The 16,821-nt window shown below is 45.7% G+C and overlaps 1 protein-coding gene across 2 annotated transcripts in view; it reads left to right on the top strand.

Moving 5' to 3' along the window:
- The window catches only part of LOC138513092 (tyrosine-protein phosphatase non-receptor type substrate 1-like), a 360,255-nt gene extending 343,676 nt beyond the window's left edge, over window positions 1-16,579 (top strand). For both annotated transcript variants that reach the window (XM_069627760.1, XM_069627761.1), the window contains 3 exons: window positions 34-74; window positions 12,397-12,434; window positions 16,246-16,579. In XM_069627760.1, coding sequence (XP_069483861.1) covers window positions 34-74; window positions 12,397-12,434; window positions 16,246-16,356 — 190 coding nt within the window. In that variant the 3' untranslated portion in view covers window positions 16,357-16,579. The remainder of the gene's footprint in view (window positions 1-33; window positions 75-12,396; window positions 12,435-16,245) is intronic.
- The last annotated feature ends 242 nt before the right edge of the window (window positions 16,580-16,821 follow it).

Here is a 16,821-nt window from a genome sequence, read left to right on the forward strand (position 1 = left end):
AAACAAATTATGATCTGTACGTTTTTTTTGCAGGCAATCCTGTTTGCTGGCCTCACAAAGGAGCAACAGCAGTGGTAAGATTTCCTAAATACCTTTAAACACAGAAATCAAAAGAGACTTTCATGCCATTCTGTGGGTGCGTGTAGCTTGCCCTGAAAGAAAGACCCCAATAAAGAATCATCAATTGTTTAAAGCGTTAGGTCTAGTGGGGGCTTAATGTGTACACAGTAAAGGTAATCCAGAAAAAAAACCTATGGTAAAAATAAAGAAGTACAAATAATGTTTTTGGTTAAAAACAAACTCCAGTAAATCGTGAAAAAATGATCATCTACATGTTAGTATTACTAATTGAATTCACAACGATGCTTTCAATAAATTACAATCAAACACCATGCACTGTACACTACACACATTTGAAACGGGAGTAAATAATCCAGTGCATTAATTAAAGCAAATGATTGCAGAAAAAAGGGAAGAACATTTAGGCAAACGTTTTAATGAGTTGGTGGCTTATAGGGAGTTGTTGCATGTATTGTTAGTTCATAATTCGGACATCAGACCAATGAAAGTAGATGGGGGGATGGTAAAGGGAAGGAGGCTGTGCTATGGGTAGTTCGCCATTATATTTTGTCACCTGCAATGACAATAAATTATGTTTAACAACTATGTGGTTTTGCTACGATTTTTTAAAAGTTGCAGCATTCTTTGAACTGATGTATTATTGTTTAATTAGTCATTTACTTTACTTTAATAATTATTACCGCACTATCCATGGACCCCAAGGCTTAAGGGTGCCAAAAGGACATACACACAGAGAACATAAAAACCTCTTGGCTAGCAGAAACCAGCGAAAAGACTAGAAAGCTAGAAAAATGCATTAAAAAGACATGTCTTGAGTTTCTTTTTAAAAACTTCAATGGATTTAATTCCCCTGAGCTTGGGGGGTAGTCCATTCCAATCTCTGGGAGCCGCATGCAAGAAGGACGTTTTACTGGCCTTGAGCGTGTTGGATTTCGGAACATGCAACACGTCAGTATTGTTAGACCTAAGGCTCCTGAGATGGCCCTTTTCATTGATCAGGGCCTGAAGATACGCCGACATTTTACCCTGCCGACATTTATATACAATAAGAGCAAGACAATATAAAAGTCTAGATTCTACTGGTAAGCAGTAAAGGTTACGGCGAGCCTCTGAGATCTGATCTAAGCGAGCATTACCCATAACCACTCTCACTGCACTATTCTGTACAATCTGCAATCTCTTGCACTCTCCTTTATTGATACCTATCAGTAAACTACAACAGTAATCTTTTTTAGCATCCACTATTGCTCTAGCAATGGTCTCCGTGTTCTGTTGAGTAATAAAAGGGCGTAGATGAGCCTGGAGTTTTATATAGTATGCAGACAATGACATGACAGAACTGACATGGTCTTTAATATTAAGGTGTTGGTCCAGTACTACACCCAGTGTTTTAACCTTTTTTTGTGTAGTGATTTAAAGCTCCTATTTAGAGCGAGGTTATTCTGGACCATCCAGTTTTCCACGATAGAATAGACCTTATTAAGACAGCATTCGTCCTTCTCATGATTACCCGACAGTAGTATCAGACACTCCGTATCATCAGCGTAATTGGTAAATGTAATGCCATTAAGATCAAGATGTTTCAAAACGGAACAGTAAAAATTGTGTACACACAGGTTGAGAGGCAAGCTCCGTGGGGCACCCCGAATTTTAAAAGTGCCGGTGGAGATTCCGCCTCATCGGAGAAGACCCTACATTCCCTATCATTTAAAAAGGAAGAGAGCCACATAGATGCCCTATTGGATAGGTTTGCGACCTCCTTCAACCTTGGGATCCGTATAGAATGATCCACCAGGTCGAAGGTGACTGATAGGTCTAAGAGTATAAGAAGGGATGTAAAGCCTCTATCCATACGGTCAACCAATCTAGACTTCAATTCCAGAAGGGCCAACTCGGTTCCATACCCCTGCCTGAAACCTGATTGGTGCGGATGAAGAATGTGGATAAGAGTTCAGGTGGGCAGTTATCTGGGCATATGCCACTCGATCGAGAATCTTCAATAAAAAAGGAGTGTTAGTGATAGGTCTAAAATTCAATGGATTATCCTCAGACAAACTAGGTTTTTCAATAATAGGTGTAATCCATGCCTTTATTAAGTCCATTGGCACCAGATTTTCGGCAAAGGATGCGTTATTAAACATGCCAATAGCGTCCAATAGGATGCGAGCAAGATTTAATAATTAAAGCAGGGCATGGGTCAGCATTGCATGAAGTAGTCTTAAATTGCTTAATAATAGTTGATCATTCATCAACCGTTATGGGAATAAAATTAAACTCTGAGGCCTGGGAGTTAAAAACCGTGCACACTTGGTTGGTGGCTCTGGGAGTATCTGAGAATATAACCTTTTTACTGACGATGTCAGATCTGATTTTATTAAGCTTACCCTGCATTGCTTCCTGAATTGATGTGCACCAAGCTGCAACCTTAGTGATGGTGGAAATCTCCTGCCTAAAAGGTGTTGCTTGTTCTTTTAAAATCTTAAGCAGTTCCTTTGTTTCACATTGTACGTTAGTAATTCTGTTATTAAACTATTTTTCTTTGCATTAGTGATAGCATATTTATAATGTTTTACAGCTCTTTTATAAGTAACGAAAAAGGGGGAGGATGGATTCTTCTTCCAGGCATATATGTTTTAAGTTTCCTACGGTCTTCCGAGAACCAAGCATTTTCTAGGAGCAACTTTTTTTTGTTTCGTCTTGACGGGGGGCTAATGTGTTAGTGATGTTATCAAAGGACGAAGTCATAGCTTTAGACAACTCTTCAGCCGGCACTAGGCTATTGATCTTTCTGATGGAGAAGCTCAGGAGAGGATCCATACGCTCCCTAGTAAGGTTCCTTGTATTTCTGTACAGCATAATCTGCTTAGTCCATCCCTTAACTTTAGTAGGATGTGTTGATATTAATGTAAAAAGAATGAAAAAATGGTCAGACAGTGTGCATGGATATACTGACAAATCTTTAACAGGGACATTAAGGGTGGCAACCCAATCTAAGGTATGTCCTTTAATATGTGTGGGTACATTGACCTTTGGGGTAAAACCCAGATATTTATTTTTTGACAGCATGCCCTCAAGTTCCAGGGCTCTGCTATCGGCCCCCTGTCACAGCCATAAATTAAAATCTCCTAGCAACACACATTTTGTATTAGGTTTTAGAAGAGGGAGAATAAAATCAGAAAGAGAAATCATCCATGACCAAAGGGCATCTATATAGAACCAGGAAATTAACAGTTGCCTCAGTGTTCAAGCCTATTTTCACAAGTTTCATTTCAATAGCTTCAATAAGATGGTGTTTTACTTCCCAAATGGGCAGGCAGGATCTGTAGATAATCATCAATTACCTTTCTTCTCCTGTTGTTCCCCCTCCCTCCTCCACGGCCTCCTTGCCTCCCCTGCTGCCTCCCCCCGGGCCTCCTTGCCCTCTCCTCCTTCCCTTTCTGCCCCCCTCGGGCTTCTTCCACACCTCTGCAGTGCGTACCTCTGATGTGTACCCCTCCCTGGAAGTCTTTCAAGGATGGCGACCTTCTCCATATCACCACTCTTTACTCTCCCTCAGCTGTCAAACACTCCTCTGACATCTGCCGCCTTCTGGAGGAACTTAACCTCAATGTCCTCGGTCTCACCGAGACATGGTTCACGGCCAGCTCTGTCACGAGTGTTGACACTCTCCTCTCTGACGGCTACAAGATCCTCTCTGCCTCCAGGTCCAACCGTTCTGGAAGGGGTGTAGCCCTGATCTTCCCAGCGTGGGTTCCTGCCTTTGTCATCCCCACGCAGGCCTACTCCTCTTTCGAATGCCTCGTCTGCAGGCTCTCTCTCTCTCTCCTAGCCATTCCCTTATTGTGGCTACTATCTATCGACCACCTGGTCAGATCTCCTCCTTCCTCTCTGAGTGGGCAGACCTCTCCTCTTCCCTTCTGGTCTCCAACACTCATCTCCTCCTTCTTGGAGACTTCAACATCCACCTGGATGCTTCCTGTCCTTCCTCTGGACTCTTTTGCAACCTTTGTGACTCTCTCTCACTCTCTATTCTCCCCTCTGGCCCGACTTACTCTGCAGGGCACACTCTGGATGTTCTGATCTCCCCAGAATTTCCTCTTTCTCCCGTCTCACTTCTCCCCTCTCCTGGAGTGATCACTTTCTCCTTTCCTCCCAGCTCACCCTCTCTACCCCCCAGGCCAAACAAACTCCATCACTGCCACCCACCTTCTCGGTCATCTGACCCATGAAGCGCGTGTCAGTTGAGGCTTTCGCCGCCGCTTTCTCACATTCCCCTCCCTCTCTGGCTGACTCACACCCTGACACCGCCCTTTTCTTTTCTGACACTCTCAATGATCTTGCCCCAGTCATGAGGATCCCCCTGAAGCCCAAAGCCAAGTGCAACTCCTGGTACGACTCTGACCTTGTCACCCTTAAACACAAGTGCAGAGTGGCTGAGAGGAAATGGCGTGCTCCATGTGCATCTTCTGACAAACTGGCCTGCCGCCTGCTCCAAAGGCAATACGGTCTCTCTGTCCTCACCAAGAAGAGAGATCATATTCAAGCCCGCATCTCTGAGGCTTCTAACAACTCAGCTGAACTCTTTAAAATCTGCAAGGAACTAGCCAATCCAGTTGCAGTCTCTACCTCTCCCGTCTCTTCCCATGCCCTCTGCACAGCACTGGCTTGTCATTTCATCTCTAAAACTCAGGTCCTCTCTTTCCTCCTGTCCCCTTCCCCCCTCTACTCCCTGCTCCTCCTCTGGCCCTTCTTTGGCCACCTCTATTCCCTCCTTCTCTTCCTTTCCCCTGTTCTCCCCTGATGAGGTTTCTAGACAAGTCTGATCTATGAAAGTCTCATCAAAACAGGTACATCCCTGTTCCTCCAAAACCATCAAGGACCACATTGACTCCCTGTCTCCTACCTTGGCTGATTTTTGCAACCACTCCTTCACCACTGGAGTCTTCCTCTCCCCCCTGAATCACTGCCTTGTGCACCCTCTTCTTAAGAAACCATCTGCCGACCCATCCTGCCTGGCTAGCTATCGCCCAATCTCCATCACTCCTTTATTTGGCAAACTCTTGGAAAAGCTGGCCATCACCCAGCTCAATCTTCACACTGAATCTGGTGGTTGTCTCCATGATCATCAGTCTGGCTTCAGAGCCGCCAGAAGGACGGAAACTGCTCTTCTGAACATCTGTGAAGACCTGCTCTCCAACATTGACTCCAACACCCCTTGTGTCCTCATCTTACTTGATCTCTCTCCTGCCTTTGACACGGTTAACCATGCCATCCTGCTCAACCGTCTCAGTGATAACCTGGGTATCACCGGTCAGGCCCTGGCATGGCTGACTTAGTTCCTCTCTGATCGTCCTTCCCAGGTTCAAATTGGGTCCTTCCTCTCCTCTTTCTCTATCTGTATCTTTGGTGTTCCCCAGGGTTCTAAGCTTTCTCCCTGGTTGTTCAACCCATAACTGGCACTTCTTGCCCACCGCATTGCCAAGCTCTGCCCCAATTTCCAGTGCTGTGAGGATGGCACTCAGCTCATTTTCAGGCAACCCTCAGCCACCTCTTCTCCCTTTCTCATCTCTGACTGTCTGCCACCATCCAGGAGTGGTGTGCTGTCAATGATCTCTGCCTCAATGCCAGTAAGACTGAAATTCTCCTCATCGGCACACCCGCTTCCTCCTTTCCTGTCACTCTCTGGCCAGCCTCCCTTGCCCCCCCCCCTGCAAGGCCAAAAACCTCAGGGTCATCTTCGACTCCACACTCTCCTTCTCTCCTCACATCTCTGACCTCTCTAAGAAGTCACACTACCAGCTTCACCTCCTCAGAGGTATTCTTCCCTTTCTCTCCTTCCCCCAGAAGCTCACTGTCTCCAGAGTTCTGGTTCTCTCTAAGCTGGACTATTGCAACAGCCTCTAAATCTTCCTGCTTCTACTCTCTGCTCTCTGTAACTTATCCAGAACAGGCCTGTGTGACTTGTCCTTGGCCTCAAGCCCAGGGATCGTATTTCTCCAAGACTGAAATCTCTCCATTGGCTCCCAGTGGCTGTGAGGATTAAGTTCAAAGCCCTCTGCATGGTCCACAAGGCCTTCTGAGGCCTCATTACCTTCAACTCTCTCTTCCTAAATCCCTGCCTTCTCGATCTCTTCGCTCATCCGCCTCCAACTCCCTCAGGGCCAGTCGCTTCTCCAAGCAACGAGTTGGAGGTAGGTCTCTTTCTTCGGCTGGAGCCTCCCCCTGGAACAGCCTCCTTGCCTCCCTGAAACACGAGGAAAACCATCCCCAGTTCCGGAAACACCTCAAAACCTTTCTCTTTGCTTCTGCTTTTTCTCCTCCTCTTCCCCGCTGACTTTCTTGCTGAAATTGCACTGGCTGAAATTGCACTGGTTACCTGGCCACCCCTCTGATCTCGGGCCTAGACCCCGTAGCCCCCCCAGTTTGCACACCTGCACTGCCTTCCTGGCACCCCCACTCATGGGGACTGTTTCTGTTTCCCTACAGTCCCACCACCAGCACGTGGCACCCGTTGTCTGCACTTACCCCTGCACTTGCCACCTGCTCGCCGTATTCTATTTATTGTGTATTTATTCAAATATCCCATGTACTGCACCGTCCCCTCCTCTCCCCCACAACTCCGCCCCCCCCAAACTGCACTTTCCCTTTTTCCCCCCTCCCATGCACTTGTGCGATCTGAATGACACCTGACCTTGTAGGATCGTTGTATGTCTTCCCTCTGTTCCCCCTCCCTTGCCTCGTCGCGTCTTGAAACACTTGGATATGGGTGCGTTATAAATGCCTTATCATATCATATCATACGGGTCACCCCCACTCCCCTACCATTGATTCTGTCATGCCTGACCATACTGTATCCGTTAGGTACAGCCAAGTCCAAAGAGGGACCCGCAGCTTCATGACCCCAAGATTCTGTGATAGCACAGATATCGTTCTTTTTCCCCCCTCCCATGCACTTGTGCGATCTGAATGACACCTGACCTTGTAGGATCGTTGTATGTCTTCCCTCTGTTCCCCCTCCCTTGCCTCGTCGCGTCTTGAAACACTTGGATATGGGTGCGTTATAAATGCCTTATCATATCATATCATACGGGTCACCCCCACTCCCCTACCATTGATTCTGTCATGCCTGACCATACTGTATCCGTTAGGTACAGCCAAGTCCAAAGAGGGACCCGCAGCTTCATGACCCCAAGATTCTGTGATAGCACAGATATCGTTCTTTTTTCTCCTCAATAAAAACAGCTACCTCGGTGGCATGTTTAATCAGCGAACGGGTGTTAAGCAAATAAATGTTTAGTCCCGTCACAGAGGTTATTTTGCCTTTAAGGCTAATAGTCATACATGTGACCTCCATATTCTGCCTCAAAGAGTTTGAGAGCTCATCTTCTATGGAAGGATGAACAGCAATCTGGTCATCCTGGCAGTGTGAAACCGTCAATGACCCAGCATCCGTACACAGAAAAGGCGGGGCATTATATGACATCCCATACACCTCAGAATCCTTCAAAGTAAGAGTATTGGGCCTATGGGGTTCATCATGTTTAATGTCTTCATTTTAATTTTCACTACTCTCAAAATGTATATTTATTTTATGAGTAATCCATTATTTTTGTTGTTTGCTTTGGATATTGCAAAAGTACAGATAGGAAGGATATGGTTGGAATGTGACGAGGGACACACAGCTTGTGGGTGACATTTGGTTGTTTGGTTATTTTCCCTCTGATTGATTGCATATGGCCATATGAATCTCTTTCATCCATTTCTACTCACTACCTGCCCCTCTCTTTGCCCAAAACACATCCTCCTGTGAGATCCTCCTGTGAGATCTTTGAGCTAGCTCTACCAAGCAGTAACATTGATCTTTGAACTTTATTGGGCCTGCCAGTGGTATTTCAAAGCCGTCTTCTGAGAGTTAATGACTTACTTTCTGCTGTAAATGAGTGTACTAACAATGTCTTAACGAAATTTACATTCAACCACTTGATCAATAAGCAAAATGTTTTCTTGAATCTGTTCCTTGCTCTGAGGTCTTGTTAAAACTAAGCACTGGCAAAGCCAACACATTTGCCTTTTTAGTAGGTATTAGATAGGCATGTGCCTGGCACTTCTATCATATGCCCAGGTACTAACACCGTTTTCAAGCAGTTGCTATCTTATGGTGGGCAGTACTATTATGTCAGCGCCTGGCAAATGTCTATTTTCCATGCTGACAGAAAAGCCAAAACTGTTAGCTTTGCCAATGTTTCTTTTTACTTGGGTTGGTATTACTGGATGATTATCAGATAGAACTCTAAAAGGAACACAGAGTACTGTAAGGAATGGCACGACACTGGTAAGGCGCCAAGCTAGTTTACTGTTTCGCCAATTTACTAACAAGGGCACCTTAAACACACTGTATAGCAGACCCGTCTGTCAGCACTTCCCACATTGTTGTGTGGGTGGGCCACCATTGCGGTCCCAGCAGGACAGACAAGATGTTACGTAGGGGTTAGAGAGGGGGCGGGAACAAGTTTGGCAGTTGTATGCCGGTTGTGAAATAAAGAAGGTAGCAGATACCCTAGCTCCCGTGTCTCATTTGTGTCAGGTGCTTGGAGGCCCAGGCGAGGTCTCAACAATGGCGATGAGGGGTCAAGTGACCCGCCCGTGCCTCAAGGAGGTCTGCTGTCGGGCAATATAGCGCATTGGCGCGCCTCAAGCACGGACAGCTGCAGGAACGCGACGCGCCCACCTCACCCCAGCACGAAGCCGCTGCGCGGATGACAACGCGCCACACCCATACAGCTGGAGATCTGAAGCATCCTACCAGGACACGTGCGCGGACCTGCACACACGGGGGAAGGCAAGCGGAGCAGCCCCAAAAGGCGAGCGGACTCGCTGGGAAAAGCAGACACACGCCGGCGATCACCAGCCACGCCCAGCTGCAGCCCCACGTGCAACGCTCCACGAGGAGAATACATAGGACAACACAAAGCGGCCCAGCCATCACACGTGAGCGGACTAGCTGGAAAGAGCGGGTATAAGCCAGTAAGCACCAGCCACGCCAAGCTGCAGACCCTCGTGCAGCTCCCCTCGAGGTGTACGCGCAAGCTCACAAAAGTCGGCCCAGCTAACACGCGCAAGTGCAGGCCAAGGCAGTGGGGGGCAGTCAAGAAGACCCAATCAACAGGGAACAGAGGAAAGCATTCAACTAGTCACACTAAAGAACTCACCGGCACTAACGCAGTCAGCAACAATAAACACAGGCCACAAGCCCCCCCCCCATACAGACATGTCAGACCCAGCAGTTGCAACCGCATCATCATCCGGAGGAGCAGACACTGCGCAAGGAAATTACCAACCAGCCCAAGCAGCAGGGGGCACATCACAAGTCATGCACATGCCAGGCCCATTTGAACTACGAGACACCTCAAATCTAGGGCCTCGCTGGGTCATATGGCTCAGGGACTCTATGCAGGAGCCATAGGCTTGACAGACGACACAAGGCTCAAGAACACGCTCTTCATGGCCGTAGGGCCGGCCCTTGATTAATAACTTGGATTAGTGTAAAATGGGATTGTTGATTAATGGTGAAAACTTTCCATCGCTGCAGTGGTACAGTTGTAAATTATGGTGCATGAGAGGACAGCCCTTTAGAAACAACCATTGATAACTTCCATGCAGTACTCCCCTGCCTGACAGGTCCTATACCCCCACCTAGGAGTACACACTGTCAATCACAGCAGGGCATGTAGACCATGTGGATATTGCTACAATACATATTAACCTGTGCATGCTCTGTACCCCCACCTATAACTGAAAGGCATTTCAAGCACAGGCGGGTAGTGGCTTCAACTTTTGGGGGTGACAATGTAGTCACCATGACGCAACTTTGATAAGGGAAGGGTGGTGACGAATCCTGGGATCTTATCGCATCAGATTCCTTGCCGGTGTCTGCAACGCTCCTCTGTATCCCACTGCAGCTTCTTTTTGCATAGAAGAGGTCTCACTCTCTCATGTGTTTTTTTTACCTGATTTGCATTATCTGTTTCCTCTATTTTTGGAGTCTGACAAACTCCACAGGCATCTACTTTTTGTATGGTGACACACAGCATTTTCAGTGCAGTGTCACGGAGAAATCCTTTAGATTTCTCATAAGGTTTCAATACCTTTTCTTGTGTGAACTACTGTTCCCAAGAACAGTAAAGTGAAATTGACTTTACTTACCTTTTATTTTTGTAAATCCAGCACACCCCATCTTATGTGGGGTGCTGGGGGGTTACCTAGTAGCCCCTTATCCTACATTCTCATGTGACATTTTTATGTTACCCTCCCTACGTTAAATGGCTGGTGGCAGTGGTTTAATTTTATCTACCATTCTGCTTTTCTACCGCAGGCTGAACCCTCTGCTCCAGTATAGCACTCATAGGTGACTATTTCGTCAAAAGAGCCCGGTCTTCTTTTTTCAACCTTTTTTGTTTGTGAGGTCTTTCTTGGGTTTTACTCTGTGTGTGGAGCCAGGTTCGAGCCCTTTTCTCATTTTGCCTTTGGCGAGCTTCAGCCCTGAAGCCCGCCTCTGGCTTCAGTGTGTCTGGAAGGACAGAATATGAGGGAGGATACTGTCCTTTGTGTCTAGGAATGCATGAATGCAACCAGTCCTGATTGGCAGCCTAGGCTGTGCATGAATGGGATAAACCTGCTTAAAAGGTGAGGGTTTTGGGACTAGCGGTGAAGTCGACCACTGGGAGAAACACCAGACGAAGAAACCATGAACGAAGTTTGCTGCATCCTCCTGGAACTTTGAATCGCCCGGTGAAGCCCTGCTGCTGTGCTGAAACTCCTTTTTCAATTAAACAGAGAAGCTCTGTAAGGGACGACTTCTTCCCTTGGGTTAGCGGGACCAACTAACCCGGATACAAACTCCACTGGACCATCTTCCCCGACTGGCTGTACTTCTTCGCTGCTGCAAGAACCGAGTGCCAGGGTTCGGGAAATTCGTAGTCAAGTGCAATGTCTGAAATCCGGCTAGAAGCTCCAGGAGTCTCATAAGGACCCTCCAGAAGCAGAACGACCAGAGCTTGAGTCTCCTCACCAGAGTACAGGACCCAAGGAGTGAAGGGAGCCCAACCAGTATCCGAGATCCACGATGGTGCTGTTTGCCAAGTGCTGAAACTGCAAAGTGCTGCTGAAACAAAAAGAGCCTGTAGCAGCCAACAACCTCCAAATTGCTGCCGCAGGAGCCCTCCAGACATCCTTCCTCTTGTCCCCACGTCTGAGGCTCAGGAACACAGGGTCTGCACTGCTGTAACAGGACAGAATCGGGCTGCACCACTCTTCTTCAAACCAGACATACTGTTTAGGCTTGGGGTACTTACCTCATTTTCTTTGAGGTGTGCTTTTCTCAGTTGAGACTTGCAGTGGCTTACTTTTGGAGTTGATTCCAACTCTATTTCTCAGAGGCTTAACAGCTTGTGACCCTACAAGGGCTTTTTCTTAACAAACTCTCTAACCTTGTGCAGGACTTTATTCTAAAAAGTGCCTCAGCTCCATAGACTGTGCTCCAATTGACTTTGCCTGTCCTGGCTCCCTGCAGACCCTTCTAGACCATTGACTTTGATATTGTTTGTCCCTCATAGGTGGTAACTTGTTTTAGACTGTTATTACTGGGAAAGGCTTGTCTAGATTTCATTGGAAGATTTAAGTGCCCTCACGTGCACTGAGAGCCTGTTTAACCCTTTCCTTCCAACCTCAGAATCTGCCAAGTATAACTAGTGTGATATATAAATGCCATTACTGCCCTTGTGAATGATGTCACCTCAGGGTGTAGGAATTGTGTAAGAAGCATATCCAAAGAGTATCCACTAACTTAGTCTGATTCTGAAAAGTGATTTTAAAAGTGTATTTACATTGTTACAAGAATTGCCTTTTTAAAGAACGTGTTTTTAAAAATTGATGTTAAATAATTAAATAACTATTTATAACTGAAACCTTGAGCGTAAGGGTTATTTGGTTACTTGTATTTACGAATTTCATCGCTACAGCTCTGAAGTTCACATTTACCCCTCTTGAGATAGGCCTGGCTGCTCAGTCACACTACCAACGTGTGTAGTACAGACCTATATCAAAAGGTGGGTTACCTAATAGCAAGCAGATACGTGTTGTGTAGTCTCAAACAGTTTTACTACATCAATTCGATTTTTACTGTAGTGGTGCTAAAACACCAATATGGCCAAAACTAAATTGTGTTATTGGAACAGTCAGTGTTGCAGCCCCAACAAGAGTTTTAACTTGCAAGTCACCAATGCATGCATCTCATTCCTGTTTTATGTCTTATTACAGAGCTGGAATCCATGTCACATTACCAGGAAGATCAAGAGGTAAAGACAAAATCAAAACTCTGTTGCAATTTCCTCCAGGCAGATAAAAATCAAGATGCTCTGGTTTCTGTCAAATCACCTGCCCTCTGCTCTCACCTAATGTGTGAATGATACGCATAGAAAGGTATTTACACAATTTTAATGCATAAAAAAGCTGGTACAACACTTATCTAAGGCCTTTCTCCGCTGCTACTTGGACAATATCTGGTATGTGATTGATTGTCTACAGAAAATAAATTGGATGCAAGCACCTTAATATTGAGATGGTTGCGGTAGTGCTCATGTGCTGTGCAGGTCATAATGTCTGCCACATTATGTAGCCATCACAAGAAGGTCTTGCTTTAACCCTTATGGCGATGGTAAATTATCTGGACATGATATTTGATAGCCAACCATCCTTCGAGTCCAAGGTAAAAGAAGTGATTAAAGCTGCATTGCCCCTTTCACGTCAAGGATTCAGGCTACTGCTATATACAGGCTGTGGTATTGCATGTCAACATACTGTTTTTACCCAACAGGAAAAAATATATTTGTACCAAATGAGTCATTTTTTGTTTAAGGGCCTGACCTCCCCAAATGTCTATGTTCAGTATTAATTAGAACATTTTATGTTGTTGGATGTATTATTGTCTTGCATTTTTGTCTTTGGCTAATTCCATTTAAAATGTGATTTAAAACGTGTACCTAAACCAGTAAGAAATCTTGGTTGTAGTACATATCCTAAATTGAGGTGGTCAGAGAGAGAATGGTGAGGGGAGAAAGAGAGCAAATTCAAGATGCCAGAATGTGGAAGGCCTCTTGAGATTGTGCACCCCATTAGTACTGTCAAGGAATATGGCTGCAAGATTACTTTTATCAGGTGCAAAAGGTGTTTTGTTAATGGAAAAACAAAAAATGAGTGTAGCTTAGGTGGAAGTGAGGGGTGCAAAGACCTTTAAGTGTTATGGCAAAGCAGTGTACAACTAACAAAATCCTCTGTTGAGCAAAGGTGGGTCAGTGTTCCTTTGTGTGCTCCCCACTTATCCCTTGAGTAAGGAAAGGTAAACTAATCATGGCGTCAAGGTGCCCCCCAACCAGGATGTAATAATATCTCTCAAAGGGGTTCCAAAATCAAAGGTGAGGTGTCCAAATAAGATTGTGAACATAACGAAAGGAAAGTCTTAAAATATTTGTATTGGGACTCTCAGTGGCCCACACCACAGTCCATTAACTAACCCTTGTCATTGTCTTGGGGATATGGTTGGTGGGATTCCTTAACTCGCTTCTCATAATCTGGCAGTAAAGAGTCCTCCATGGCAAGGATGTCACAGGTTCTAGTCCTCTTTCCTTCCCAGACGGACATAGGATTTTTGTTCTATAGATATCTGTTTAAGTCATGGTTTTGATGATGTATCTGGCAGCCTTGGTCCCCTTGACCACCTCCCTTATCTGGAGTCTCCAGGACTATTCCCTCCTGCCTACTCCTCATACAGCCTTCCTGACGCCATGTAAGATGACACCATCGTGTTCCTCCACCTGTATCTGAATTCTGCCATGGACAGACGTAGACTGCCAGAACTTTGTACTCTTAATATCTAAAGGGTGAACTATCAAAGGGTCAACTATCATTCTACAGCTTTCTCAGGTTTTGTGAAGCTCCCTGTCTCCTTCACATGAGATGACACTTCTATTCCAACCTCCTCAATATATCATTCTCCAGATAGTACCAACTCCTCCGTCACTCTCCTTAATGCTGTCCCTACAACCTCCAATGCCCTCCTTTAGGTGGTATCACATCCTCCTCCAATCACCCTAATACTCTCCTTTCATGCTCTAACTGGCTCCTCCAACTCTCCTCTGAAAAGGCCTTTCACTCGCCAACCTCCTCCAAACACCTTCCTCCAGTCCCTTCTCAAATGCCCCTCCAACACACTGTGCTTGCTGGCTTTTATAGTATAGTCTCCCCTCCTATTGGGTGGTTCATCAAGTTTGCACCTGTTTAGTGTGGTCTGTGCCATCTTGGGATTAGGATAAATGCTGGAGGCCATGTAAGTTGGAAGGGGGTTGGCCTGAAATTATATTAAGGCCTGCCATCATCTTTGATTTTCAAAAGGCCCTCGGCATGTGTGAGGTATCCTTCCCTATCCATTGTGACCCAGCTGCCATCACCTCCTTTAACCAGGGCTCTTTTGCTCTCTCAGCATGTCAATCTAGAGTCAGAAACCCCTCTGGTAAATATATGAAGCTGTCCATTGAATGTATAACTCCTTCACCAAGGTTATTTGCAACTTTGTAACCTCTGCAAATGCTAGCCAGAATGGGAGAATAGTGTTTATTTTCTTCCTCACACCACCAACACATGTCAGTACCCCATTGTTTGTATGATACAGGGTAGCTTTACAGGATTCAGATTTCCCACTTCCCCCTTTATGGCCAGCAGTGTCTCTAGGGGTGATGAAGTTGTGATTGGTCCTGTAAATGCCCTCTTGGTGGTCATGGGTGCCTATGGGGTTGTGGAGGTATGTATACTCATGTGGCTGCCCCCTGCCTTAGGGACCCAGTCTGGGTTTTCTGCGGAGCCCCGATATACCTCCTCTGACGTAAAACCTCCATTAACTAAAAGCAACCCTTGCACCCTTTGACCAACCCATTGTCCCTCCCCAAGGCTATGCACTGGACTTTGTCAAAGTACTTTTGGAAGATGGCAGAAGGCATTTGTGGCCCAAAAGGAAGAACAGGTTTTAAACCAACTGCTCTGATTGGCCCTCTGCCATTTGTTGTCCTGTCAATCACTTATGAACTGGCTTCCAATTGCTTGAATCATTTAAGCAGTGAAACAATAGGTTAATGATTTAGGAATTCTCTTTATGTTTTTTATTTCTAACAAACCCGCAAGTAACAAATATCAGGACCTAAATGACCGATGACAATCACCTTCAGCATTGCACTGTTTGCATCACCACAAACGAAAATCCCAACCACTATACTGCACCACCTGCCTCACACAACCCACCTGCGCTCTTCCCCAATCATCTCCCTAAAAGGCTGCCATAACTCACATAATCAACTCTCTGCCATCGCTCTGCACTACCTTTCTCAAACACTGCCTACATCTCCCAATCTTGCCCTACACCATTATTGCCCTTTGACATTGCTCACCCTCATTGCAGAGCCTTTCAAATATTACTGGCTGTCATACCCCCTGCATGCACTATAGGTTAGCATCAGCCTCCCAAACCCATGCAACCGTATTTTCTTTGCAATGTCGGATCTCTTCTCTTACACCCTGATCCCATCCATTGCACATCAACTGCCTTCCAGCACACATCCAGCCCCTTCATTGTGCTTGCGGTCCAGTCTCTTCCATTATACTTTCATTCTGTACCACTATGCTTACAATCCATCGCTTTACACTTCCGATCCCCTTTCTCACATTTCAAACCCATCAGTTTGCTCTTCAAGTTTCTTCTACGGAAATTCTAGATACATTCCCTTGCGTGGCAAATCCATTTCATCGCAAAGCCAACACCATCCAATGTGTTTCCTTTTTCCAGACATGCTCATTGAACTCCCAAGCCAGCCTACTGCTTTTCTAAATCCCTTCATCCATACCTTCAGTTCATCCATTTGCTCTTTCGATCATTTGCATCACAATTACATTCCCAAATTCAATTCTATCGTCAACCTCCGGGTCCATTCCACTGGACTTGCAGGTCCCTTCCCGCAGTCTTTGCAAATGGGATTTTAAATCTCCACCATCACATTTACAGTCCATCCTATGGTTGCTCCTTATCAATGAATTTCAATTCTCATTCAGATGTGTTTCTTGCAGGACCGTGCAGGCATCGTATACACAGTGGTTGATTTCCAAAGACCCGGAAACCCAAATGCAGCCATCAGCGTGGACCTCCACACGGAATACAGCGTCCTCTGCCACATGTGATTCCTGCCTGGCTCGGCCTTCTCCTACAAGGGAAAGGACTCGTTCTTTGACAGATGCAAGAAAGACATCCAAGACCAGTACCTTGGGATGGAGACATTCATTTGTCATTTTAATCTCGCCAAAGACATTGCAGTCTAGCCATCGAAGATAGAATGTTTATGATTGAAGCCTCCATGATCAACGGCTGGTCTTGGAAGCAAAACGACACAGAACAACAGAGGTTGAAATCTGTAAGAGGATTCAATTCAGCACTACAGCTAAGTTAACGCCTAGTCTAGAATACTGAATGAAAACCCTTATTGATATATCTTTATGTCCAGTTCATGCGTTCTGGATGACTACCCCTATATAACACCCCTCTCTTGGAATCCCCCTGACCCCACTGAGCCAAGAAGTAGTTCTGTTTTGCAAGTTTAAAAGGTTTATTTGATAATTTAAAATATATATATATCACACTTTATGATA

This window comes from Ambystoma mexicanum, chromosome 12 (assembly GCF_040938575.1).
Source record: "Ambystoma mexicanum isolate Mex_15411 chromosome 12, UKY_AmexF1_1, whole genome shotgun sequence".
Lineage (NCBI taxonomy): Eukaryota > Metazoa > Chordata > Amphibia > Caudata > Ambystomatidae > Ambystoma > Ambystoma mexicanum.